Source organism: Chiroxiphia lanceolata, chromosome 27, assembly GCF_009829145.1.
Source record: "Chiroxiphia lanceolata isolate bChiLan1 chromosome 27, bChiLan1.pri, whole genome shotgun sequence".
Taxonomy (NCBI): domain Eukaryota; kingdom Metazoa; phylum Chordata; class Aves; order Passeriformes; family Pipridae; genus Chiroxiphia; species Chiroxiphia lanceolata.
In genome coordinates, this window is record NC_045663.1 from 1790180 (window position 1) to 1817858 (window position 27679).

The 27679-nt window shown below is 55.4% G+C and overlaps 3 protein-coding genes across 3 annotated transcripts; 2 read left to right on the plus strand and 1 right to left on the minus strand.

Annotated features, from left to right (window-relative positions):
* Positions 1–1835: 1835 nt before the first annotated feature.
* Positions 1836–13465, minus strand: PGPEP1 (pyroglutamyl-peptidase I). Its single transcript, XM_032712020.1, is given in 7 exon segments — positions 1836–2099; positions 2101–2121; positions 3119–3266; positions 3269–3350; positions 4186–4302; positions 10030–10082; positions 13376–13465. Coding segments are annotated over 7 exon segments (624 nt in total). The 5' UTR covers positions 13410–13465; the 3' UTR covers positions 1836–1930.
* Positions 13466–13955: 490 nt separating this feature from the next.
* On the plus strand, positions 13956–20371 carry LOC116799139 (U6 snRNA-associated Sm-like protein LSm4). Its single transcript, XM_032712022.1, is given in 6 exon segments — positions 13956–14015; positions 14216–14257; positions 14363–14462; positions 17472–17654; positions 19843–19893; positions 19896–20371. Coding segments are annotated over 6 exon segments (414 nt in total). The 5' UTR covers positions 13956–14012; the 3' UTR covers positions 19931–20371.
* Positions 20372–26569: 6198 nt separating this feature from the next.
* On the plus strand, positions 26570–27679 carry JUND (JunD proto-oncogene, AP-1 transcription factor subunit). Its single transcript, XM_032712021.1, is given in 6 exon segments — positions 26570–26763; positions 26766–26964; positions 26967–27129; positions 27131–27204; positions 27207–27314; positions 27317–27679. Coding segments are annotated over 6 exon segments (936 nt in total). The 5' UTR covers positions 26570–26679; the 3' UTR covers positions 27625–27679.

Here is a 27679-nt window from a genome sequence, read left to right on the forward strand (position 1 = left end):
TAAAATGCATCAAACCACGAAGATTTCAGCAAAATATTAAATAGAATAAATTACTAATCAGAAAAGTCTGACAAGTGCTACCTCGGATTTGAAGGGGGAGAATATTTCCATTGGAAGGAGAATTCCTTTGATTGAGTCTGGAGAGGGAAAACAGAGGGAATTTCCCTGGGTCTACCCAAAACTCTTCATCCACAGGTGCCCCCTTGAGAGTTCTTGCAGCTGGAAAAGTCTTTGTCCTCTCTCTCTCTCTCGAGGGTTACAAGGAGTGGTTTTGTCCTTTGCCATCCTATTTTTTCCTGGCAAACAGCAAGTCCAGGGCAGCTCTCACTGAGAGATACTAAAACAGAGCCAGTCAGCATTGGAAAAACTAAAATAAGGGGTTTTAAAACGTTTCAAAAAGTTGTTTTATATATATATATATATATGTAAAAGTATTAATTCAAATCACAGACTTCTTTCATTTAAAAGGCCCCTCGAGGAGCTCGACTGGTCCTCAACCACCAATTTGGAGTCTGTTCCTGCTGCAACATCCTCTGGTTTTTGTTGGAATCTCGTGATTTGGCAGCGAAATCTCCACACGTGGCCAGCAGGCATCACCCACTTTTCGTGTCCTGCTCGGATCCTGCCTGTGCCCTTCCCCAAAAGAGAATTCCTGGGAAAGCCCACACAAGCAGCAGCACTTCGGAGCCTCCCGCTGGGAGAGGGGGGAAGACACTATGAAAGAGCCTGGAATCCTCACCCAAAGCAAAATTCCTTGTTTTCTAAACCACTGCCTCGGCTTTCCAGGCGGTGGGAAGAGGTTGGAGGTTTGGGATTAGATTTGACAGGACGTCTTTTAATCTGCATTTTGACGCCTCCCCTAAACCAGAGGCGGCGACTCGGGATTTGGGTTAAACATCACTGGAATGAGGGGGGGAAAATTTGTGACTGAGGAAGTTATAAATTACTCACCTTTGCCTTAAAATCAAACAGGGAGCACCAAGAGGCCGGGATAAGGATCTCCCATGGGGAAAGTGGCCTTTAGCAAAGCTCTTTAACCACTGATGATTCATTTTAGACACTCAAGCCGAGGTGTTCGGTGCAGGAGGTCCACTTGAGGTTGACTTGAGGGAGGAAGGTGGCCAAGAGGGAGCCAGGGAAAAAAAAAGAAGAGATTTGGGAATATTTGGCGAGAGTTTGGCCCCAAAAAACCCAAATCCTGCTCCAGGCAAAAAGGAACCCAAACACAGCCCTTCTACCTGAAGCTACGCTTAACCAGCACATCACAGAGACCCCACTGATGTTCGGAGGGTGTGGGGTGAGGAGTCAGTGCCTAAAATAATTCCCCATTTCAGCAAAGCAGTTGGAGACTCCTCATCCCCCACCAAACTCTTCTCCAAGGCAGTCCCACGCCATTCCAACTCTTTCCAGGTGTACTTTTACCTTCTCATTTGGGTCAAGGAGAGAGGGAGGGGAGGGGGGAAAGAAACCCCAAAACTGACTGAAAGCAAACCTTTCAACTCAAAGACAAGCCAGTAGAGGGCTGGGTTATCCATTCCCTGCCCCTGAAGGCCAAGTCCAGGTGAGGAACTTCCCATATCCGTGCCGGATTCCGTCACCTGGCTGACAGGGAAGCTCCCAGCACACGCACACTTCAGTCACTCAGGAACGAGGTGTCTTGAAAGAAAAGAGAGTTTGAATCCTTTGTTGCCAAGGCTGAAACTCACAGGTTCGACCAAAAAAGAAAAAAAAAAGTCCATTTCTAGAAGAGGAATTTTCCTTTTTGTTTTTTTTTTTGTTCATTTGGGGTTTTTTTGGAATCTCCAATTCTGGGTCTGGAACGTCTCAGCCCCGGGTTTTGTTTTGTTGGTTTTTTTTGTTTTCCCCCCAGTACTTCAGCCACGGGGAAAATTTGGGAAGTGCAATAGCAGGATGGCCTCCCTGCCCACGCTCAGTGTTCGTGCTGACAGTTGATTTTGTCCTCAGAGTGCTCCAAGAGATCCAGCATTTCCTCTATGATGGCCTGGAGGGCCCGGCCCAGCTGTTCCGCGGAATACGGTTTTCCCAGCGGAGGAACGTGGACAAACGCCGACCTGCCACGGCTCTGGTACAAGGAGGTGGTAAGTGAAGTCACAGAGGTACCTGAAACACAAAGAGGGATTATTTACCCCCCAAAAAATCACACAAATCCAGCCCAGGATGAGTTGTTTGCGGATCAGCACAACAGCGGCGACATCCCGGGATTTAGTGGGATAAAGCGGAATACGAGCCTGGAATTGTGAGTCTGGGATTGTTCTAATTAAATCTAAGACAAAAAAAACAAACCATGAAGAACTGGTTTTTTATGTCCCTGATGGTTGGGTGACCACCAAAAAATAGGGGGTGTTGCCAACCCTGTGAGAAGTGAGGCGTGGGAGACCTCAAAAGCCACGTGGATGTGGCATTTGGGGACATGTGGTGGCCTTGGCAGTGCTGGGGGAATGGGTGGAATTGATGAGCTTTGAGGGCTTTTCCAACCTTGTGATTCCATGACAAGTGTATGAATTTTAGGGGCCTCGAGCTGAGCATGAAGGGAACACATGGGACGTGTTCACGTGAGGTGGTGGCTGCCCCTGGATCCCTGGAAGTGTCCAAGGTCAGCTTGGACAGGGCTTGGAGCAACCTGGGATAATGGAAGGTGTCCCTGCCCATGGTAGGGGGTGGGACTGGATGGGCTTTAAGGTCCCTTCCAACCCAAACCACTCTGGGATCCTCTGATTCCATGAACGTGGTGATACGATGGTGTTAAGATGTGACCAAATTTCCAGGGCCTAAAGGGGTTCCAGGAGAGCTGGAGAGGGATTTTGGACAAGGGATGGAAGGACAGGACAAGGGGGAACGGCTTCCCGCTGCCAGAGGGATACTGGGAAGGAATTCCTCCCTGTGAGGGTGGAGAGGGCTTGGATGGAATTCCCAGAGAGCTGTGGCTGCCCCATCCCTGGGAGTGTCCAAGGGGCCAGTTGGACAACCTGCTGTGGAAGGTGTCCCTGCCCGGGCAGGGAGTGGGACTGGATGAGATTAAGACCCCCCTTGCAACCCAACCCATTCCAGGATTCCATGACTCCACAAACTGTCCCCATGGATCCCTGGCATCCCGTACCTGCCGGCGTCCTTGGAGATGGTGACGGCCACGTCCAGCCCCAGTGCTGAGACCCTCTTGCAAACTGTGTCCATGTCAATGATGGAGTCAATGCACTCTGGACCCCCCTCCACGCAGCACTGGGAGCCCGGGCAGAACCGACAGTTTCCAACCCTTTGTAACCCACGTTGTGGCCACACTTCTCCAGGGTGACGGTCGTGGCCATGCCCGACACTCCCACGTGGACCACCAGCTGCAAGGGAAAAGAAACGAGCTGGATCAACCCCAAAACGGTGGGAAACCGACAGCCTGATCCTTGTGGGAGCCTTCCAAACTCTGGATATCCGTGATCCCTGCCCAGGGCACTGGATGGGGCACTCAGAGCTCTTCTGTGGGTGACGAGGTGGTGACTGGTCACAGGCTGGACTCTGTGATCCCAGAGGGCTTTTCCAACCTAAATGATGGATATTGGGAAGAAATCCTTCCCTGGGAGGGTGGTGAGGCCCTGGCACAGGTTGCCCAGAGAAGCTGTGGCCGCCCCATCCCTGGAAGTGTCCAAGGCCAGGTTGGATCAAAGGAGCAACCTGGGATAGTGGGAGGTGTCCCTGCCCGTGGCAGAGGGTGGGACTGGATGACATTTAAGGCCCTTCCAACCCAAACCATCCTGTGATTCCACGATTCTATTCCCAGTTCATGCTGGAGCTGTTACAGGAGTTCTTCCGGAGCATCGGGCACTTTATCAGGGGTTCAGTACACACAATTCTTGTTTCACCCCCTCCCGACCCAAATTGTGATTTAATCAGGGTAAAAACCACAGCACTGGCACGTTCACAGCTGCTGGAGGAGCCCAGGTGGCACAGGCTAACCACGGCTGTCTAGACAGCCCTTTGCAGTGGCCTCTTCACACCCAGGAACTGGAGCACTCTGAGCTGTAAAACCCTCCAAATTCACATGTTCTCACGACAAAAGATGAAAATCCACACGGGGACCACCAGTCTGAGAGAAGACATTAAAACTGGGACTTCACATGATGCTCACTGTAGGTTTCAACCCTTTGCTGGGTGGTTTTCCTGCCTTTACTCACTCACTTGGGGGCTGTGCTTCTTCCACAGGGCAGGAATGAGTCGTTGCACTGTCTGGTATTCAACAGGGACCTCGTAGACGTGCAGGTCCACATCATCCCTCAGGCCCAGCTTCTCCAGCTCCTAAAGACACCGGGAAAGCAACAAAAAACCAAGGTGGTCAGACAGGAGATGAGCACAGGATTAACTTCTGGAAGGTTTAATGGCAGAGGGAGAGACCGACATCAGTTTAGCAGGGTTGTATAACTTGTAAACAGCACCTGGAGAGTTTACAGCTAAAACTGTGAAAAAAACCCCAAACAAACCATAATGGGAACAACAAAGGCATCTCTCCACCTGTGTTAACAGTTCCACCCACAGGACCGTTTGTTGGGCTCTGATGTGTGTGAACAAAGGCATCAACATTTAACTGACAATAGTTATCAGCACACCCCACTCCAAGGAAAGGTTGGCTCAGTTATTTATAGAGGTAGAAAGTCATAATCCCTGCTTTTCTTTTTTTTTTCCAAGGAGTGACTCCGTGGAAAAGGCAGAACTGGAAGGATCAGATCCATCATCCAATGCTGGCCCGGAGAGTAAATTCACATTTGTCGTCAGATAAGAGCTCTCAGGGCTGGGTGACAGCACTGGTGACTCAACTCACACAGTGAATTATTCTCCCTCTATGACATGAAAACATCTCAAATATCCTGGCAATCAACGGAGCCAATTTCCTTTAAACCCTTTAAAACACAAAGTGTCAGTTGGATACCTTGCAAAGACTTTAAAACCAGAGAGAAGGGTGGTTTTCTTTGCCCCCAGCATTCCTGAGTGGAAAGCACTGTTTGATCCCAACGCTGGGAGCTCCCCTTGGTTCTGGAAGCTTCTCCCACGCTCTTCTTTGGCCTCTGGGGACACTCCAGTCCCACCAGCAAAGCTCCAGTTAGATGTTTTTTCATCTGGTACTGCAGAACTGAACCTTTCAGAGCCACCAACACCCAAATTTCCAAGAACTCAAGGACAAACCCACACGCCTGAGGTCTGAGGGAAAAATGTCACAAACTAATCATCAGCTGAGCCCAAAATTTAGGAGCCAGGCTACACCAGGAGGCACTTTTCCAGCAGGACCTTAAACATCCCTGCCCATGGAACTGGATGAGCTTTAAGGTCCCTTCCAAGCCAGACCATTCCATGATTCCATGATCCTCCAGGTGCTCCTCCTCTCTGAGGGCAGAGGAGCCCCATGTGCTCTCACACCTCATCTCCAGGCCTGTGTCTCACCAGCCCCTGCAGCTGTTCTCATGGTTCTGGAGGCAGAAACAGCGACAAAGAGCCACCAAACCATCAAAGGGCACCTCAAATATCCTGGAAGACCAAGTTACCTCTAATTCAGGTTCAGGTTTGCTGATCAAGAGCCACGAGCTGCTCTTTGAAGCAATTTTACTTTTCCTGCTTGCAAACTTCAGGCCAGGGAGTGCAGATCACTGTTTTCACTTCAAACCTCGCCTTCCCCCGAGGTTAAAAATTAAAATGAAAGGCAGTCCAAAGAATTTGAGGTTTTGGCCTCCCCCAAAGGTGGGAAGGGGTGGGGGTGGGAGCCTGGAAATTGGATTTTAGATTTCTAATGTGGCTCAAACTGCCACACATCCTACCCCTCCTCTATATAACACAAGCAGTGCTTTAGTATCATTTTTCTGTGTTATCAGCAGGAGTGGTTTTTTTTACAGAGGGGAAAAAAAAACTCCCACCTTTTACACTTGTAGGGACAAAACCACGGTGGTGTAACAAGATTTAAGATTAAGTAAAACACCCAGAAAGGCAAGAGTGAGACTTTTCACAGGCCAGCAGATAGGAGCAACAATGATAAATCACTGGCTCTGGCTCTGAGGGCAAGGCTGATATTAAAGCCTTGCTGTATTTAGTGTCTGGCACACTCAGACATTCATTACCAGAGATGGATGGAAGTGATGGTTCATCACAGCTCCTTTACAACAAATCTGCCTTCAAACCCTTCCCTGGTTTACAGGGGGAAGTGTTTGTGAACGAGGAGTTTACAAATGAGAGCTGTTCAAACCCCAGTCAGGAGAATAAACCCTCTTCAGGGGTGTTAATTGCTCGGGATTCATCACCACCTCTTAACAAGAAGTGATGCTCCTGAAGGATCAGGAGCCAAACAGCTCCTAAGGGTGAATCTGGGGGTGGAAAGTTTTACTGGCTGAAAAAGAAAACAGCACCTCCCTCCAGACAGTTCAGCCTTAACTTTACCAACCCACAGCTCGGTTTTAACCAACCCAGCGCTCGATAATGAAGATTTTGTCCCCCCCCCTTCCTTCACCCCCCCAACAACTTTCCCCCCCCCCCCCCCATGTCTACCTGACAAATACAGCAAACCCAACATGTGTGACCGATTCCCTGACCCCTCCACAATGCTGCTCTTTGTGAGCCTCTAATATCCTTATCAGGTCTGTCTAGACACCCTGACAGCAATTGTCCTTCCTGATGTCAAAACCCACTCTGACCTCTCCTCCTCCTCCTCCTCCAGAAGCTCCTCGGGGGGGGGGATGAAGGCAGCAGCCCAGGAGCTTCACATCCCACAGGGCACACCTGTGTCTACACCTAAAGTCACACCAGGGAGGGCAGAAAACTCATTTCTTCTCCAAGGTCCCCCCAAGCAAAAATTGCGGCTGTAAAACAATAATAATAACAACAACATAATAATAATAATAATCATAAATCCTCGGATGAAACACTAAAGATATGAAAACACTCAACAGCAAATCCATGTTAACACAGGAGGATTTCTGCTGGAAGCCTTAAAATAAAGCAGGAGGGAGTTATTCCACTGGATTTATGGGGAAATCTCCCCCCTGTGTGTGAAAAAACCTAAACGGGATGAAAGTCTTCAAACATTTCACTTCAGGGTTTTATTAGATTGCTGCTGCCACTCTTTAAGGTGGCCATGTGTAAAAAAATCAGCCTTCAAAGCCAAGCAGCTACACCAGGAACCCGCTGCAGTTCCAGGGAAAAGACACCCCGTGTTCTCCGTGAGAATCCAAATAAAACCCAAAAACACCAACGGAGAGGAGGGGGGGAAAAAAAGCAGGACACAGGAGAAATAAAAGTCTGCACTAAACCAGAACCAGCCGAAGCCCTCGAGCGAGGAAGGAGGATTTTCCAAAGATTGTTTAATTGATTTTTTTTTTGTCTTCTATTAAAATGCAGATCACACCGTCTGGGATTCGGGAACTCAGACACGCCTTTGTGTCCCCTCCGCTCCGTGAAGTCCCCCGTCTGAAACTCGCACAATGCCCACCTCGCCCGGGCTCAAAGACATGCTGTTCCTTTTTTGTCTGGCCTCCGGGGCTGAGACAGGGGAAGGGAAGAAGGCAAATCCTCCCCGCTGCCTCCTCCGAGCTCTGCGGGCACAGCCCCGACTCGGGGGCTCCGACGGCAACGACGAGCCGAGTTTTCGCTCTCCAAACGCCCCCAGCTCTGCTTCCTCCTCTCAAAATACCTCCAACTCCGAGTTTTCTCCTCTCGAAATACCTCCAACTCCGAGTTTTCTCCTCTCAAAACGTCCCCGAGTTTCTCCTCTCAAAACGTCCCCGAGTTTTCTCCTCTCAAACACCCCCAACTTGGAGTTTTTCCTCTCCAAAACACCCCCAACTTGGAGTTTTCTCCTCTCAAACATCCCCAAATCCAAGTTTTCCCTCTCAAAATGCCCCCAACTGTTTCCTTCTCTCAAAATACCCCCAACTCCGAGTTTTCTCCTCTCAAAACATCCCCAACTCTGTTTCCTCCTCCAAATACCCCATACAACTCCGAATTTCCTCCTCTCCAAACCCCTAACCTCCTCCGAATTTCCTCCTCTCCAAACACCCCCACCTCCGAATTTCCTCTCCTTCCCTCCTCTCCAAACCCCCAACTCTCTTTCTCCTCTCCAAATACCCCCAACTCTCTTTTCTCCTCTCCAAACACCCCCAACTCCAAATTTCCTCCTCTCAAAACAACCCAACTCCGAGTTTTCTCCTCTCAAAATACCCCCAACTGTTTCCTCCTGTCAAAACACCCCCAACTCTGCTTCCTCCTCTCCAAACACCCCCAACTCCGAATTTCCTCCTCTCCAAACACCCCCAACTAAAAGTTTCCTCCTCTCAAAATACCCCCATTCCAAGTTTTCTCCTCTCCCCCCCCAACTCTGAATTTCCTCCTCACAAAACCCCCCAACTGTTTCCTCCTCTCAAATACCCCCAACCCTGTTTCCTCCTCTCAAAATACCCCCAACTCTGAGTTTTCTCCTCTAAAAACATCCCCAACTCCGAGTTTTCTTCTCTCCAAACACCCCCAACTCTGAATTTCCTCTCAAAACACCCCCAACTCCGAGTTCTCTCCTCTCCAAACACCCCCAACACTGAGTTTTATGCTTTTAAAAGCCAACAAGCCCCCTAAAAATGGATTTTTAAAGGCAGGTGCTGACTCCATCCAGCAGCCACCGCTGCCCTGAAGGAACAAAGTGCTGTTTCTCTTCAGGTTTGTTTTGGAAGCAACATCACAACACCCACCACTCCTCCTGGTCCAGAAACACCCTTTTGTCTGTCTCCTCTAAAATAAAAGTAGCTATTTACAACAGCTGCCACTACACAAGCAACAACAAGCCAAATCAATGAGCCTCACTCCTGAATTTTAATAAATCCTGCATTTTTTTTCCCCATCCACAACCTGCATGTTCCCCCAAACCAACCCTAACTCAGATATACTCATTCCCAAAAATAAAAAGCTCTTGGAGGCAAAGGTTTTGTCTTCTCCTACCAGCCAACACATTAGGCAGCTGGACATTAGTTGGCTGGAATTGATTGGAGTTTGTGATTTAATTTAAAAGCATTCGAAAGCAGATATTAATCTCAGAGCTCTGAAGGGAGAGAGACACGCTGGGGAGAAAAATAGATTTAATTCCCCTGGGCAACTGTACTAAAAGGTACCCTGGAATTCCCAGCAGCTTTGGCACAAACCACGTCCAGAAGTGACAAAGAAGTGGGATAATGTGGCAGGATCATCTCCCTCACCGAGTGTTTTTTACAGCAGGAAACCTTAATTCCACTGGAAAGAGCTTAATTCCTCCTTCTTGCCTCATTTGGGAGGTCTCAGTGTCACACAGATGAACTCCCAGCACAGGGGGGGATATTTGGGGTTGGCCTGTGCAAGGCCAGGAGTTGGACTCCACGATCCCTGTGGATCCAGCTCAGGATATTCCAGGATTCTGTGCAGATCCACACTTACAAGAGGGATAAATCTGATTTATTTGAGCAGGTGGGACCCACTCCACCAGCTCCTGTCCCCAGCGAGGTCCAACTCCATCAGAGAGGGGTGATCCAAGGGGAAAAAGGAGGGAGCAGTGGCTGCTTTGCCTTGGAATTACCTTCCTCACACTCAGCTCCACAAAACCACCAGCTGAAAGTCTCCTGAGGGATGAGACTTGGTTTAAAGGTGAACCAGCTCACCCAGCTCCAAGTCAGAGCTGAGAGGAAAAAAAAACCATCCAAACATTCTTCTGGCCTTGGTTGGTTTGTTTATTTTGAATTCTCCAGGGGCAGAGGAAGATTCCAGGCTCCCTGCCCCATTTAACAGGGTTCAAAGCTGGGAATTCCTTCCTTGCCTCAGCTAAATTAACCCAATCTCATTAAACTCCACTGGTCAAGGGATTGTTCCCTGAGCAGTGAATCAAACATTATCCAGCTGACCATCTGGATATCTGCACTGAGCTGCTCTCAGTTAGACTGGCAAGAAGTTAGAAGTTATAAAGAGCTGAAAACCCAAATTTGTAGGGATTTGCTCTCTGTTTTAAACGTGCTGAGAGGGAAGTTGAGGTGTTACCTGCACTGCAATCCAGCTGGCGTTCACAGCGTGCTCTCCAAAGGGCCCAAACCCTGCAAGAGAACAAAAAAAAAACCCACCCTGGTGAAGTTCACTCTCACAGCTTTGACTCCACTTCGAGTTGCAAGCGCTTTCCTAGTTTAGATATCCTGAAAAAAAAAAACAAACCCAACCACTTTTACCACCCAATCCTTATTTCTTTACATCCAAGCACCAAACGAGACACCTGCATTGAAATATTTCAACTGCAACCTTTTACAGGGAAGGAAACCAAGAATTTGCCCCACAAGAACCATTTTTTTTTCCCCCAACAGACATTTGGGAAGATTTTTTTTTCCCCCTTCCTGCCCAGGTTAGAAAAACTTGTTATCAAAGAGAACTTGTTATCAACAGAGGACTCGATGTCAGGGAATTAAATCACAATTGGATTTTTTCTGTTCCTGATTGCTTTGACCCACAGCAGATGCTTCCACAGCCTTTCTCAAATGTTTCTTCTCTCTCAAGTCTTCTCCAAGATCTTCATTAGCACTTAATTACTAAGGAAATTATTAAGGAAATAATCAGGACTGCTCGCAACCCCCTACCCCGAGCAGCAAAGGGTACCATGGCATTATCAAAAATACCTCCTCACCACCTCTTAAATTCCTAATGGATAACTTTGGAGTTAACTGGTGATCCATAACATCTTCTCCTGAGCAAGCACACAAAGGTTGAGCAATTTATCTGGGCGTAATGTCGATACACTTTAATTTACAATGTCAGCATTGCCCTCCGAGTTTAATGCAATTAGGAGGCATAAATTCTGCCCAGCTCCTGAAAGGATTCGAGAGGGACCACAAATATTAAGTGACACCTTAATGGAATGCCGTGTTTGCCATCAGCAGCCAGGCTGAGGTGATGCTGCACACGAGGAATTCACACACAGCCTTGGCTCGTCCACGCCCGTGGATCAAAACCCAACGCTGGTATCTCCCCAAAATAAATATTCCCACAGAATCAAAGTGTTGGTGTGTTCTCCCGTTCAGCCAAACCCCAAGGCTGTAACACAATCCACGACTGCAGCACGGGGGATAGGGCAAATAGGGCAAATTAATGCCTTTTCAGCTGTTTCTGCGAGTCCTGCACAACTCCCTGAAAACAAACACCGCAGCCCGCTGGGTTTAATTCCTGAATCAACTGCAATAATCTTATAAAATAAATAAAATACGTATTTTAGCAAGCCAGCCACCCAAAGGCTGAAATTCTACAGGTGTTCAGGCACACAATGTGATCCCCTTGCCTTGAATCCAAAGGCAAAGACTGGCACAGGCACAAACAGGGGTATCACTGCTGTGACTCATCCCCTGCCCGGATCCCTGGCGTTATCCCTTATCCTGGGATAAGGAACTTCGTGGGCACATCCACCCCAGGGCCCTCCAAGGCTCATTAGCAGTAAACCAGCTGCAAGGGATCGTGAGGGGATTATCTCCTTAACGAGTTCTAAAAAAGAAATTGGGCACAAAACACTCATCCTCGGAACTGATCAGGGAACACGACACCATCCCCGCTTTTAAAAGGAATTTAAGGTGACATCGATGACATTATCAAAGAGGGGCAGAGCTGACGAGGCAACCGCTGTGTTTTGTAACCAGACTTCCCTGAAAACAGGGGAGGGGAAAAAAAAGAGCCGGAGAAGCCTTGAGAACGGCAGAACATTCCCTGACACGCGTTTTCTGTTTAGTCACCACCGCCCCGCGCTGGATTTGGGGCTGGGAAAGGCAGGATTCGCCACCTGCTCCTCCTCTCTCGGCGACTCTTCCCTGCAAAGACACTTTTTTGCCTCCGATTTCAGCCGCCCCAGCCGAGCCTCCGCCATTCAAACGGCCTCAACTTCAGCTGCTGGGGGGGGGGGAACCTGAATAGTTTCAGGCGAGTTCCCCATTTGTCACAGAACGGCCTCACCCACAAATCACCCCGAGCGGCCTTTGTACCCGGGGAAGAGCCTGACAGCGCCGGGGCCCCTCGTTCCCTGGCTTATTCTTCCCTCAGGGGCTTCTGCCGTGCTGAAGGGGGGGATTTGGGGAGCAGCTTCCACACCTCGGTGGCTGGGATGGGGTGGTCAGCCAGCAAATCCCATCCCCTGCGCCCCTAAATTGTTTTTCCTGCTTCTTGGCAGGCTCGGCTCCCGTCTTTCCACAACCAGCAAAACCCCTGGGAGGGGGCTCAGGGGTGGAAAAGGGGGATCCAGGTCCCCGCTGCCTGGGCACAAGTGTTAGGAAAGCTGCTGCAAAGCCCCTCAGCACGGGATCCCCCCAGCTCCTGACACCCCTCACACGCAGCAGTGCGTCCCCCAAAACCCCCCAGACCCTGCCCTCCATCCCCAGGGCTCCTGTTTATCACCCCACACAGGGCAGAGCCCCCCCAGACAGCCCCCCAGGGACAGCTTCCCCCTCTCCATCCCCACCTTAGTCACATCCCGATGGGACAGCAGCCCCCCAGCTCCTGGTCACACACTCCCCTCCCTCACCTCGGGGAAGGGGTCCCCCAGCTACCCCCCCCCAGCCCCCTTTACATCAGGGAAGGGGTCCCCAAACCTACTCTCCCCGCCAAGCCCCACTAGTCTCAGAGAAGGGGTCCCCAAAACTACCCTCCCCTCAAACCCCCTCCTCACCTGCCTCCTCCACTTCCCCTCCCAGGGTTGGGTCCCTCACCTGCGCCCCTCACCTTAGGGAAGGGGTCCCCAAAACTACCCTCCACTCCAAGCCCCCCATCACCTCGGGGAAGGGGTCTCTGACCTGCTCCTCTGAGCTCCCCATTCCCCTGGGGCAGGGGTCCCTCATCTATCCCCCAGGCCCCTCACCTCGGGGAAGGGGTCTCTGACCTGCTCCCCATTTCCCTGGGGCAGGGGTCCCTCATCTATCCCCCCGGCCCCTCTCACCTCGGGGAAGGGGTCCCCAAAACCACCTACACCCCAAGCCCCTCTCACCTTGGGGAAGGGGTCCCTCACCTGCCCCCCTGAGCTCCCTCTTCACCTTAGGGAAGGGGTCCCCAAAACCACCCTCCACCCCAAGCCCCTCACCTCGGGGAAGGGGTCCCTCACCTGCCCCCCTGAGCTCCCTCTCACCTTAGGGAAGGGGTCCCCCTAAGTACCCTCCACCCCGAGCCCCCCTCACCTCGGGGAAGGGGTCACGGACCTGTTCCTCCGAGCTCCCCACTCCCCTCGGGCGGGGGTCCCCCACCTACCCCCCCAAGCCCCTCTCACCTCGGGGAAGGGGTCCCTCACCTGCCCCCCTGAGCTCCCTCTTCACCTCGGGCAGGGGGTCCCCCATCCCGTCTCCCCCCCCTCCCTCCCGGAGCCGCCCCGTACCCGTCACCACCACCGCCCGCCGCGGCTTCTCCATCGCGGCTCCGTCCCGTCCGTCCCGTCCCGTCCCGTCCCGCCGCCGCCGCCCCGCACTGAGCGCGGCCCCGCCCCGCCGCGCCCGCCCCGCCCCGCAGCGCCCGGGCCCGCCGCTTCCGCCGCCGCGGCGGAAGTCCCGCAGCGGGACGGCCCCGGGAGCCCTTCCCCGCTTGCTCACCGTTCGCTCACCGTAGCCCGAGGCGGGGGACGGTTGGGTCACCGTAACCCCAGACGGGCCCGGGGGCGGGGGGGGGTGGGGTGGTTGGTTCAACAAAACGCTCATCCCGAGCCCACGGGGGTTCCCCGCGCGGCTGTGCGGGAGCGCAAACCGCGCGGTACCGGAGGGGCCCAGCCCGTCCCCCCGCCCGGGCCCCGGGCCCCGGGCCCCGGGCCTTTCCCGGGCGGCGCCGCCGCGAAGGCGCGGCCGGACCCGGGCGGCGCGGCCGGGGCCGAGTCCCCGCGCGCTGATTGGCCGCGGCGGGGCCGCGCCTCGCGCTGATTGGCCGCGGCGGGGCCGCGCCGCGCGCTGATTGGCCCCGCGCGGAGCCGGGGGCGGTTTGAGCGGCAGCGCCCGGCGCGGCGGCGGCTCCGCGGGACCCGCAGGATGGTGAGCGCCGGCAACGGCGCCGGGGGGGCACAGCCGGGGGGGTGCGGGGCTGGGGAGGGGGCTGGAGCTCCGGGGAGGGCCCTGGAGCTCCGGGGAGGGCCCGGGGCATCTCTCCCCTGCGCGATGCCCCGCTCGGTGCACCGGTGGGTCCTCCGGTGTCGCTCGGTGCCTGAGGCCTCTCTCCTCTGTTCCGCTCGCAGCTGCCTCTGTCGCTGCTGAAGACGGCGCAGAACCACCCCATGGTGAGTACGTGAGTACCGGCCCCGGTCCCGCCGCCCCTCCCGGCCTCGGTGGCACCGGGGCAGGTCCCGGTACCGGCGGCACACGTGACTCGTGTTCTCTCGCAGCTGGTGGAGCTGAAGAACGGGGAGACCTACAACGGGCACCTGGTGAGCTGCGACAACTGGATGAACATCAACCTGCGGGAGGTCATCTGCACTTCACGGGTAAGGCCGGGGCACCGGGCAGGGATCACCACCCTCTGTGTGCACGGGGAACACCCAGCACCGGGCAGGGGTCACCCTGGCACTGGACAGGGATCATCACCCTCTGTGTGCATGGGGAACACCCAGCACTGGGCAGGGGTCACTCTCCAGCCAGGCTTCCAGGAGTGCCTGGCACTGGGCAGGGGTCACCCACCCGCTGTGCCCCCCAGGAACTGTCCCTGAGGGGTCCTGACCTCTGTCCCTGCAGCCAGGCCAGCTCTGCTGTAGCTCAGAGGCTTGTTGCTCCTGTGGAAGTGTGACTGCTGCCCGAAATGCAAATTTAACATAGTTAATTATAAGATCCATGACGAAGGAACACACTCAGGTGAACGCCGGGGCGGGGTGACTCTCTGCACAGCACAGAATGAGGGGATGGGGGTCCCTCAGCCCCTCAGTGAGGGTCTGCAGGTCCCTCACCCCCCCTCACTGAGGGTCTGGGGGCCACATGCTGTGATCCTGAGCCGGGTTTCCCAAAAAAACCCCAGCTTTCCCCTGTCACGTGCTGCCCCAGCAGCCTCAAACACCACGTTTACTTTTATTCCCTGCCTGTCTCTCCCCCTGTCACTCCACATCCAACCCAGGAGTGGTGGTTCACCCATTCTGAGGCCACCTGGGACTTCTGCCCTTGGCCAGAGTTGCTCCAGGAGTTGGGATTTGTGCTTTGGGCTTTGACTCTGTCAGAAACGTCTGGTCTTGCTCCCTGTGTGTGTGGGAAGTGGCAGCCAGAGGGATATCAGGCTGTCACTGCTCTTTCCCCCCCTGGAATATCAGAGCTCCATGGGAAACTGGAGCTCTTGTTCTTCCAAAATCTCTCTGCAAACCCCCCAGTCCCTGTTGTCTCCACAGCAGGAGTTTGGAGTGGTGTCACATCAGTGTGACAGAGCAAACACCCTGAGCGAGGTGTGGGAGGGAATTTTGGGGTGGAATTTTGTTTGGAATTTGTGGGTGCACCTTGGGTCACGGTGGGACAAGTTGAATTTAGCAGGAGAGGGACTAGAGGAGGTAACAGCCAAGCCCATGAGAGGGGTGATACCATCCTTCTCCTTGGAAATTCGCTTCCAAAGGTTCAGTGCTCTGCCTGGGAAGAGCAGCAGCTCAGGTTTTGTTCCCTCTGGGTGACCTGGAGGTATCACCCAGAAGGAAATGGACCTGTTGGAGCGAGGCCAGAGGAGGCACCGAGATGATCAGAGGGCTGGAGCAGCTCTGCTGTGAGGAAAGGCTGGGAGAGTTGGGATTGTTCAGCCTGGAGAAGAGAAGGCTCTGGGGTGACCTGATTGTGGCCTTGCAGTGCCTGAAGGGGCTACAAGAAAGATGGAGAGAGACTATTTCCAAGGGCCTGGAGAGACAGGACAAGGGGCAATGGCTTCAAACTATCTCAGAGAGTGGGTTTAGGTGGAATATTGGCAAGGAATTCTTCCCTGGGAGGGTAGTGAGGCCCTGGCACAGGTTGCCCAGAGAAGCTGTGGCTGCTCCTGGATCCCTGGAAGTGTCCAAGGCCAGCATGGATGGGGCTTGGAGCAACCTGGGACAGTGGAAGGTGTCCCTGCCCATGGCAGGGATGGGCACTGGATGGGCTTTAAGTCACTTCCAACCCAAACCAGTCTGTGTTTTCCCTGATTCCGTGATCTGGCCCAGGAAAGCAGCCGGGCTCACCAGCCTCAGCCCACCTTAACACACCAGAACCCCCCCAAATCCCAGACGAACGTGGAGCCGTGGGGTTGTTCTGGTGGCACTGGTGGCACTGGCCACTAGATGGCACGGAACAACGAGCCGGGAGCCGGTTGTTTACTCCGGGGAGGCCGGAACGAGGAAGCGAAGGAGCCTGGAGCCTGGTTCCATCCCTTCCTGCATCCCGAGCCAAGGATCCAAGGCAGGCAGATCCAAGGCAGGGTGGGGTTTGCCGGGTGTCTGTTGGAAGAGAACTGTTGCTCTCTGTCTTGTCCTGGACTTGCCTGTACAGGCAAGAGCTGCCCCAAATAACTCCCGGGGGGGGGTGTGGCGGTGGGGGGGGGAACCGACTCTTTTATCCTCCTTTCCGAGGAACGGGGCGTTCTGGTTTCTCCTCTCCTGGGACACGACAGACGCCTTTTCCACGTGGTGCCACTTGAGGATTGCTGGGCTGGAGGGATCCCAGCTGCAGCCAGACCCCCACGGAGCTGCTGCCGAGCTGGGAATGTGGTCCTGGTGGTGCTGGACGGGACGCGGTCCCTGTCCCTCCTCCCAGTTACATCATGGCCAGAGAGTTGTTGTTCAGCTTCAGTGCTGGATTCTCACTCCTGGTGGGTTTTGTCCTAGGGGGAAGCCCTTTGTATCCCAGGAAAACCCTGAAACAACTCAAAGCAACATACAGAGGTGGCTGCTTCGAAACCGTGCACCTGAAGACTCTTTTTTCTTTGTAATAAATGTAAAATGGGTGAGCTCCTTTTTTCCCCTCAGCTGCTCTGGTGGCTCACACCCCACCAGCTGGCTCCAGACCTGCCTGCTGCTCCCCCACCCCAGAGAGTGAAGGGTTGGGGTGACTCCCAGCTGGAGGAGAAACCTGGCCCCAGCTGCCTTTTTTCTTCCTAGAATTGGTTGTTCATCAGCATTTTAACTCCCCACGTTTGTGTCTCTAGCCCCACTTTCAATTACCTTCTTGTACAAGAAGGGAAGGAGGTGCTTGTTCCCTCACCCTCTTCCTCCTTCATTTTCTGTGAGCCTTTGAGGTAACTGTGGAACTGAATCTTTGTGGGTCCCAACTCAGAATACTCCGTGAAATTCTGAAATTGAAACTACAGTTGTTTGTGGGCCCGGGGTTGTATTTTGGGGAGGAAAAGCCCCCCCTTTTCCACAGCTAGTTACAAATAATGCTTTCAGCAAAGACTGGTGGAGCTCTCACTCTCTCCAGAAGTGATGGAAACACTCAAAACGCCCTAAAAAGTGACGGACAAGCGCCGGTTTTGGTCCGTGTCTTAGCGTGTTGCTCCCCAACATGGAGACAAGTTCTGGAGGATGCCCGAGTGCTACATCCGTGGCAGCACCATCAAATACCTGCGGATCCCCGACGAAATCATTGACATGGTGAAGGAGGAGGTGGTGTCCAAGGGCAGGGGCCGTGGTGGGATGCAACAGCAGAAGCAGCAGAAGGGCCGTGGGGTTGGAGGAGCCGGACGAGGTAACGATCCCCGTTTGTTTCCCGGCTGGGAGAGGGGCTGAGCGGGATCCCCTGCCTTTGGAATGTCACCTCTGTGCAAGGATCAGCTCCTGCTTCTCGGCTTTAGAGCCAGGGCTGGGGCTGGGGGAAGCTGGAGCCGTTCCTGTGCGGATCCAGTCGAGCGAGTGCGTAAGGGCAGCGTCTGCCAAGGCACGGGGAGGATCCGTGCCAGGGATGGGCCTCCCTCGGTTCTGGGGTTGGGCAGGAGCTTAAGAGAGTCTGAACGTGATTGTTCCTACCCCCCTGGCTCGTTTGGCAGCAGGGCCCTACAAAACTCTTCAGCTTAGCAAGTCCAGGGGGATGGGAAACAAATGGCTGTTCTGGGTGAAAACAGTGCAGATACAGCCGTGGCAGTGATAGAAAAAAATCACCTTCCCTCCCATTAAAATGGGGTTTTGGATCTCCTGTCAGTTTATTTATATTTAAAAAAAAAAACAAAAACAAACCCAAACAAAAAACTGAAGGGTTTGTAAGGTTTGTGTTCCTCCTGCTCCACATGAATAATTCATGTTCCTGATAAAAGGGGAAGTTGCCACTTCAGAAGAAATAGGTCACCAAAACAACATTCCTATTTCACCGGGGTTAAGCGATCCGGGAGCACTTCAGCTGGAGGACACGTTGCTCTTTTTTCCTCCTCCCTCCCCCCTCCCCTCTAAATTATCCCACTGGAAGCCTCAGAACCATTTCTCTCCTTTCCTGCTCACCCCCTCGTGCCACACCTTTGGGGGTTTGTGGTCACCTCGCAGCCCCGGGGGGCTTCGCCTGCGGTCGGAGCTTAAAATCCCCGAGTTAAATTTTAAAAGGAGCCCCGGGCACTGGGACACCGAGGGGTGAAGCCTCTTTTTGCAGCACCCTTAAGGACCTGCCTGTGTTTTGACTATGCCAGGAATCCTGGCAGGACAGGTGGGATCCACCCAGAGCCATCACACCGGGACAGGACGTGCGGCGTCTCGCGATTCCCGGGGCCTCCTTTTTCCCCAAATCCCCACGATCCCTGCTCCCTCCTGGAAGCTCCCAGCGGGCAAGAAGTGACCTTTACAAATCTGAAGGCGCCTTTATTTTCCCCCTCCTTCCCTTTTGCAGTGTCCAGAGCACTTGGCAGGGTGGGGTTTTTTTGGGTTTTTTTGTTTTTTTGGGATATGGTTATTCGGATAAACATTTTCACGGCGCTGCTTTTTTTTTTTCTGCCGTGGAAATACAGAAATATCCACCTTGTGGGGAGCAGAGCTGGAGCTCTGAGGTGGAGCTCCTGCTGTTTTCATGTGCAGCTTGAATTCGCTGATGGAATATTTTCGAGCATTTGCTAATTAGCTCAAAGGTTTGGCTCTCATTACTGAGACATGAAGGGAGGAGGGAAAGGGGAGGGGGAAAAAAAAAAACACAACACAACAAAACAACCAGGCAGGACAATTTGGTTGGGAGGCCACCAGGCAGGAGTGAAGCTGTAATTGTGCACACAGTTGAAAGGGTTATTGTTTCTGACACTGGTAATCCATCCTCTTTGACTTCTTGCTTGCCAAACTCAGAAGTCCACAGTCTTTGCTCCAGGAGCAGCTGGAACATCCCAAGCACTGCAGGGTTTGGAATAATTTATATTTTGCCTTTGATTTAATCACGTCTCCTCAATGAAGCAACCGCTGAGGGCTCTTGTGCCTGGTGCTTGGACTGAGTCTCCTTTGGGTTCTGCCTGGCAGGGTGGATCCACATCCTGATTTATCCCTATTTTAGGGATAAATCTGAGCTCAGCAGCTCCTGTGACAGTCGCAGCTTTTGGGTATGAGGATGCTCATCTCACCACAGCCTCCCAGCTCCTGCTGTCCTGTGCCCTCTCCAAAGCCATGGATTGCTCTGTCCAGCTTTTGTTGGCCCTCACAGCTCTCAGGGGACCTGGATTTTAAATTTATTGCTTCCTTGGCTCCATTTTTTAGAGGAAACTTCAATTTACCATGACATTACCATCAATCATGACATTACCACACCAGGGATAAGTTTGTCCACCTCTTAAACACAGGTCTGGGACTGGAAAGGGAGAAGTCAAAAAGTCCTGTTTCTGCTTCTAAGGCTCAAAAATACCTGTATTTGGGTAAAACAAGAATAACTGTGTGCCAGGGGTGCTGTTACATCCGTGCTCTTCCTTTCTGCTCCACAGGTGTGTTCGGTGGCCGTGGCAGAGGAATTCCAGGCAGTGGAAGAGGCCAGCAGGAAAAAAGCCAGGCAGACAATCAGCCAAGCAGTGAAATGTCTGCACCCAGGCAGGGGACAGTCTGGGTTTTGTCACCTCAGGATTTGCCACGTGTTCAGAAACGTTCCCTTTCCCACTCTCCCGTGAGTCAATCAGAGCCCAAAATCATGTTCATTTTGGAAGCCCCTCGTGATTTAATCTGGTCAAGTGGAGTTTTCACTCCTTGTAGTCAGTATTCATTGGAAATATTTCTAAAAAAAAAAAAAAACAACAAAAAAAATCATTCATGGTTAAGGGCTGAAGTTCTGCCTTCTCCTGAGAGTGAATTTTTCAGGGTCGCCAGGTTTAATTTAAAATATTATCCTGATCAGAGGTACCAGAATGAAGGCAAACAGACACTTTCTGGATTGTTTGGAATTTTTGTTTTGGTTTTTTTTTTATATACTTGAAACTTGGGAAACGTGTGTTTGTAACAGATGTGTGAGCCTTTTGCTTTGAAAACACTGAACTTGAGGATATTGTGTCTGTACACGAGTAGTCTTAAAGGTTTGGGGTTTTCTAAAGCCAACAAACCTTTAAACTATTGCTTTTCTTTTCCTGGCCAGTCAGTTCTATCTCTCCTATGGCTGAAAGGAGAACTTGGGGTGAACATTGGCCTTCCAGGGTTGTTCCCAAGAGAGCTTTGTGATAAATGAGCGTTTCCCAATTAGTTCATTGCTAACTTGACTTCAGATTAGAAGTTTCCTTTAAAGGAACAGGTTTTCTGTGGGTTTTTTTTTTTTTTTTGCATGAGGCTGGTGCTCCCCTCGCTCCTCATGGGTGATTTTTTTTTTTTTTTTTAAATTTTCTGAAAAGCAACTGAGTTGATTCACTTGGATTTATTTCCCTCCCACTCGGAAAACTCTTCCCCCTTTTGCTGTGACACCAAGTTCCTGAACTCTTGACAATATTTCTCAACCTGATTTCTTCCAGTACCTGGTGACCTCACTGGATGTACCTGTCACTTCCTTCCCTAGTCACCAATTATCTCCCTTTGGAGACACCCTCCTGTAGGCTCAGAAAACTCCTGGGAATTCCCAGGTCGGGTTGCTCCAGTCTTCCATCCCATGAGCAAAATGCACCTGCAAAATATCCTGGCTGCTGATATTAATTGAACATCTGCACAAGGGGAAGAAACAGCTCTGGGTGAGCCTCAACCCCCTGAAGGGGTGAAATAGGTGAATTTTAGGGGAAAAACCCGTGTTGTGGCTGGTTTTGGTTTGGTTTGGTACAACTGGTTCTCTGTATTGAAGCCTATTCTCTTCTCATATTGAAGCCTATTCTCTGCCATCACCACTGTCTTGAAAAGGAGTGAAGAACATGCTTTTATAGAGTTATTTTTTTAATGTTTATAGAACTGGGTGCAGTGGTGAGTGGGAATAAATCTCCAGCCTCTACCAACCGCCTCCCTCTCTGTGTCTGCGGCGGCCTGACCCCAAACCCCTTCCCTGAGCCCTGGGATCAGGGAGAAATCCCTACATTTTCAGTTCCTAACAGCAGCCACATGTTGTCCTGCTTCTCTCCGAGGCGTTAACCAGCACTCCCATGTCCATCCCAGGCGATCCAGCTTCTCCCAAGGAGCCAAATCCAGGCCATGGGAATGGGGTGATGTGTCCTCCCTCCTCAGGCTCCACGTAAACACCCCTGTGTGGCATTTTAACAAAGCCCTGGTGTCAGACTTTCCCTTCCCAACCTGCTCCCTCCCTTTGGATCCCTCCAGCCACGGAGACTCCTCCGTGTGCTACGACTTCCCTGGAGAAAAGGAAACCTCCGCACTGCTGGGATTGAAAGTCTGGCCTGGCTGGATAAATCATCCCTGCAACAATGGGACCTTTGGCTCCTGCTCAGGGTTGAGTCCTCCAAGTGCTCCTTATCTCCCAGCCAAGCTCTGGGGTCAGGTGATGGAGCTCGTTAAGTTCTGCATTTGTTTAATTACACCACAGGCTTTAGCAGCATTCCCTGCCTGCCTCCCCCCTTCCTTTTTCCACCTCTGTAGGAATATTTTTGTCCCCAGCTGTGCCATGACCCCGGGGTGGAGGGTGGTTCTGGGGGAGAGCGTCGCACTCTGATTTTGGGCGCTTTTTTGCCCCAAAAAATGGGTGTCTGGGGCCGTCACGTGTTCCAGCCCTGCCCCGTGGCAGCACAGGGAGGCTGAAAAAAATTACAAAAAACTAAAACAGAAAAGGGAGGAGCAAGATAAAGCAACGAGCAGAGAGAGGAGGAAAAAAAAGGTCTGAGCCTCGCTGGCAGCGTGGGTGGGTGAACGGCCTGGCAGGGCTGGAAAGACCCAGCAAAGGCCACCCTGGAAACCCTCCCTGCTGCCTTCCCGGGATATTTTGGTGGCAGTTGAGCTGGTGGCAGCTCCAGCAGCCACGGGGATGTGTCTCTGGCCGCCCCAGAGTGACTCATAACTTCTGTGCCTCGCCGGGAGGCAGCACAGGAATAGTTACACACCAGCGACGCGGAGGGAGTGGCTGCCGAAATATTTCAGGGCTGTGCTAAGCAACTAAAAATACACGTCAAACCCTCCTCCTCCTCCTCCTCCTTTTCCTTTTTAAATCTGTTTTCTTTCTCTCTTTCTGGTGTGGTGTTTTTGTTGTTTTTTTTTTTTTTTTTTTTTTTTTGGTTGGTTGTTTTTGTTTTTTTTTAATTCTTGGTTTTGATCGTCGGAGGCCCCTGTGGGCCCCTCGGGGGTTCCTCGGGGACTGGCGCAGGTTCGGGGGCAGGCGTTGGCATCTGGTGACTTCTTGTTTTCCCGGCTTGGTTCCTCTCTCCCTGCCTGTGGCAGTGACTAAGAGGCAGCTTCCCCTGCGTGCCCGGTGCCCGCCGTGCAAATCCCGGGGTGCAAACCCTCTCCTGCTTCTTCCCTTTTCCATGGGGGGCCAGCTTGGTGCGTGGATCCATCCCTGGGAGCCCGTGGGTGTCTTGCTTTGGGTCCACCCCGTGTCCTCAAAGCCGTGGGTGTCAATCCCTTCGTGGTTTGGGTGTCTTGGCTCCTGGCAGAGCAGGATCAGGCGCCACCGGTGCCCTGGAGCTGGTGGCACTCAGGGAAGGGTCCCGTTGGTGCCATGGAAAGGGGAGAGCAGGAGCTGCGTGGGGATGCTCCAGTGACCCTGCTCGAGGCTCGTGGTCCGTGGGCTCATCCCAAATCCTCACCACCCGCTCCGGGGTAAATATAGCCCGGCTGGCAGGTGGCAAAGACACGGCGTGACTCAGTGGGTGCTCCGATGCCTCCGGGAATAGCAGCTCTGGCCACCCAGCCGTGCTGAGGCTGGCACTGCCACCAGCTCCATGCACCACGGGGACGTCCCCACGGCAGGCGGAAGGGGCCACTGAATCATGCCCCTCATTAAACGCTCATTAAGCAAATGAAGCTGCCGGGCTCGCTGCGGGGCACGGGGCTGCCACCGGCGAGACATCCCACGGGCCCTCTGGCTTGGGGACAGGGGATGTGTGGGATGAGCAGCAAGCGGTGACAGGCTGGGAGCGTGTTGGGGACACAGCAGGATGAGCCTCGGGGTGCTGGGACCCTTGTGGGGAGGGGTGGTGGTTTTGCTGGTCGGGCCTGGTCGGAGCACAGCTCGTGGCTCACATCCCTGGCCCGGGGCCAGCCGCTCTTCCCGGGAGGCCCCGAGCCGCCTCGTTCCTCCCTGGAACTGATTAAAGCACCTACAGCCAAAGCTGGTTCTTGTTGTCCCACTGCTGTGGTGGGGGAGCACTGTGGGTACCCCGGAGCAGCTCTGTGCCCACCGATGCCCACCGGGGCTGGGGATCCCTGTGTGGGGCCAGGACAGGGGAAGGGAGCTGTTCCCCCCTGTCCCTGGTCCCCATCCCTCGCTGGCTGGGTTGGGTCAGGATGGAAAGTCTGAACCTGCCGGTCCGGCCGCCACCGCGCCCCTAATGACGGGTTTGGAGCGGAAACCCGGACTGTGGCTTCACCTGGGAGCTGCTCCCCAACCCTGCCCCAGCCCCACGGGGCACCGGCCCTGGCACCTGCCCCCCCATGGGCCAGTGGGGACAGCAGGGGGACACAGGGCTCGGTCTGCTCCGCTTTATCTGAGATTTAATCAACTGCGTGTATTTGGGATTTTAATCAGCTGTGTTTATTTAGGGATTTAATGAACTGCAGCTGTTGGGGGGGCGGCTCCCAGTCATTCCCAGTCGTGCCTCAGTTTCCCCAGTGCCTCTCTGTGTCCCGGCCCCAGGGGCTGCCCCAGCCCTGTCCTGGGTGTCACCTGTGTGTCCTGTGGCCTCCCTGAAGCCAAGGCTGAGCTGTGCCTTGTGCCATGTCCTGTGCCATTCCCTGTGCCCTGTGCCATGTCCTGCGCCATTCCCTGTGCCCTTTGCCATTCCCTGTGCCATGTCCTGTGCCATGTCCTGTGCCGTGTCCTGTGCCATGTCCGTGTGGTGTCCTGTGCCATTCCCTGTGCCCTGTGCCATGTCCCGTGCCATTCCCTGTGCCCTGTGCCGTGTCCTGTGCCATGTCCCGTGCCCTGTGCCATGTCCTGCGCCATTCCCTGTGCCCTGTGCCATGTCCCGGCCCTGTGCCATTCCCTGTGCCATGTCCCGTGCCCTGTGCCATTCTCTGTGCCCTGTGCCGTGCCCTGTGCCATGTCCCATGTCCCGTGCCCCACACCATGGTGTCCCCACACCCCGTGCCATGCCCCACGCCGTGGCCGCGCTACCCCCACACCCAGTCCCTCGCTGTGCCCGTGGGCAGCAAACAGGATGGGCGCACCGTGACAGAGGCTCTTTGCACCAGGAGCACCGCGGGCAGGGTGTCACCGCCGCGGCCCCCCACCGGGTCCCCTCGGGGGGGCCCCCCGGCACTGACACCCCCTGATTTATCGCCCTCGTTAGCGCAGGCCTGGAACCATCTGGCAGCAATTAGGCCGCGGCTCGGGCGTCACCCGCCCCGGCGTCCCCGCGGCCTCGCCGTGCGCCGCGTTCGCCGAGACCCTCGGCCTGCGGCGCGGGGGCCGCATCCTGCCCACACGAGGGGGGGTTATCGGCGGCCATCGGCGCCGGCTCCCCCCGCGCCGGTGACGTCAAGCGCTGACGCCGATCCACCCCCTCAGCCGCCCGCGGGCTTGGCCGGCCGTGACGTCTGCGGCCTCCACCGCCGCCGCCGCCGCCGCCGCTTAACTCCTTCCCCGGTGACGGTTGAGCAGGGCCTCAAGGGGCTCACGGTGGAGCCAAGGTGTTGGGCCTGGCCTGAGTGACCCCCCCGGGTGGTGGTGTGACCCCCCTGGTAAACTGTGGTTGGCTGCCCGCCGTGTGGTGGCAAACCGACCCACCGGGATGCGCCGGTGACAAACGTTGGGGCGGTGACAAGGACAGGCTGTGATGAGGGAAGTGTGGGGACACGCAGGGACGGTGGTTCTGTCCCACCGGGGCACGGCCTGGGCAGGCCCTGCTGTGCCTGGTGCCGGTGGCCTGTCCCAGTTTGACCCACGTGGGTGGTGCCCCAAGGGTGCCATGAGGCCCCGTGGCCGGTGTGGCTGTTTATTTCTTTGTTGTGCCCTTTTACAGCCGGGGCCTGACCCGGTGCCAGTGCCCGGTGCTGGTTCTGGTGCCAGTGACTGTGCCCAGTATCTCCTGGTGCCGGTGACTGCCCAGTGCCAGTGCTCAGTGGCTGGTTCCCGTGCCCTGTGGACGGTGCCCAGTTCCCTGCCGGTTCCCATTCCATGCCCCGTCCGGTTTCCAGAGGGGGTCCCGGTTTCCAGTGGCCTGTGGCCAATTCCCATGCCCCGGTCCCGGTTCCCACTGGCTGGCAGCCTGTTCCCGTGCCCGGTTCCCATTCCCATGCCTGGTGACTGGTGCTCTGTGGCTGATCCTGTTCCTTGTGCCCGGTCCTGTGCCCTGTGCCTGGTTCCTGGTGCCGGTTCCCGGTGCTGTGCCCGGTTCCCATTCCCCGGTCCTCGTGGCTGGTTCCCATTCTCTGGTGCCGGTTGGCACTCCCGGTTCCCGTTCCCGGTACCCGTTCCCGCCCCTCTTTATGCCCGTCAGTCTCGGCGGTTGGCAGTCCCGTTCTCGTTCCCGGTGCCCGTTCCCGCCCCCCCTTTGTGCCCGGCAGTCCCGGTGCCGGTTGGCATCCCGGTTGTGTTCCCGTTCCCCTTTTGTGCCCGAGTCCCGGCCGGTGTTGGTCCCGGTTCCTGGTGCCCGTTCCCGTTCCCCCCTCCCTTTGTGCCCGGCAGTCCCGGTGCCGTTGGCAGTCCCGGTTCCTGGTGCCCGTTCCCGCCCCTCCTTGTGCCCGGCAGTCCCGGTGCCGTTGGCAGCCCTCGTTCCCGCTGCCCGTTCCCGTTCCCGCCCGCCCCTCGCTTTGTGCCCGTCAGTCCCGGGGGGTGTGGGAGGGGGTGTGCACGTGCCGCCCCTCCCCCGCTCTGACGTCATCCCAGGGCCCCGCGCGCTGTTGTCCCGTTTACCCGCCGGTTGCCCCGGCGACGCGCGGCCGGGGTGGGCGTGGCCCGGCGAGTGGGCGTGGCGCCACCTCCCCGGGGCGGCGGCCCCTCCCCTTATGCAAACGAGGGCGGGCGAGCACGTCATCTGCAGCCAATGGGCCCGGCGCGGTGAGGTCACCGCGGCGGCGCCTCCTATTTAAAGCCGCGCGGGCGCGCGGCGGCGGCAGACTGTGTGCGCGCGCGCAGGAGCGGGCCGCGGCCGGTGCGCACCCGCCTCCCCCGCCCCCTCCCCAACCCTTCCCCGCGCTCGCCCCGGTCCTCCCCCCCCCCTCCCGGCCCCGTTTCCCCCCGCCGGGCGGGGAGGATGGAAACACCCTTCTACCATGATGATGTGTTGAGCGGCCTCGGCAGCGGCTTCGCCCCGTCCTCCGGCAGCAGCGGGCTCCTCTGCCCTTCCCTGGCGGCAGCATGATGAAGAAGGACGCGCTCGGCATGGCCTTACCGGAGCAGTTGGCGGCGGCGCTGAAAGCCCCCGGCGCGGCCAGCGGCGAGGCGGCGGGGCTGCTGGGCTCGGCCGAGCTGGGGCTGCTCAAACTGGCGTCGCCGGAGCTGGAGCGGCTCATCATCCAGTCCAACGGGCTGGTCACCACCCCCCGACGAGCGGGCAGTTCCTCTACCCTAAAGCGGCCGCCTCCGAGGAGCAGGAGTTCGCCGAGGGCTTCGTGAAGGCGCTGGAGGACTTGCACAAGCAGAACCAGCTGGGCGGCGGCGCGGCGGGGAGCGCGGCGGCGGAGGAGGGAGCGGCGGCGGCGGCGGAGCGGCGGCGCGGGCGAGCTGCCCGCCGCCGGGATGGCCCCGGAGCCGCCGGTCTACGCCAACCTCAGCACCTACCCGCCGTCAGCTACGCCGCCGACCCGGGGCCCTTCGCGGCGCCGCCGCCCGCGGCTCCGCCGCCGCCGCCGCCCCCGCCGCCGCTGAAGGACGAGCCGCAGATCGTGCCGGAGTGCCGAGTTTCGGGGAGAGCCCGCCGCTGTCCCCCATCGACATGGACACGCAGGAGCGCATCAAGGCGGAGCGGAAGCGGCTGAGGAACCGCATCGCCGCCTCCAAGTGCCGCAAGAGGAAGCTGGAGCGGATCTCCCGGCTGGAGGAGAAGGTGAAGAGCCTCAAGAGCCAGAACACGGAGCTCGCCTCCACCGCCAGCCTGCTCCGCGAGCAGGTCGCCCAGCTCAAGCAGAAGGTGCTCAGCCACGTCAACAGCGGCTGCCAGCTCCTGCCCCAGCACCAGCATCAGGTGCCGGCGTACTGACCGGGGGGGCCCGAGCCCGGGAACGGACTTTGAGGGGTCCCGGGCACGGACCGAG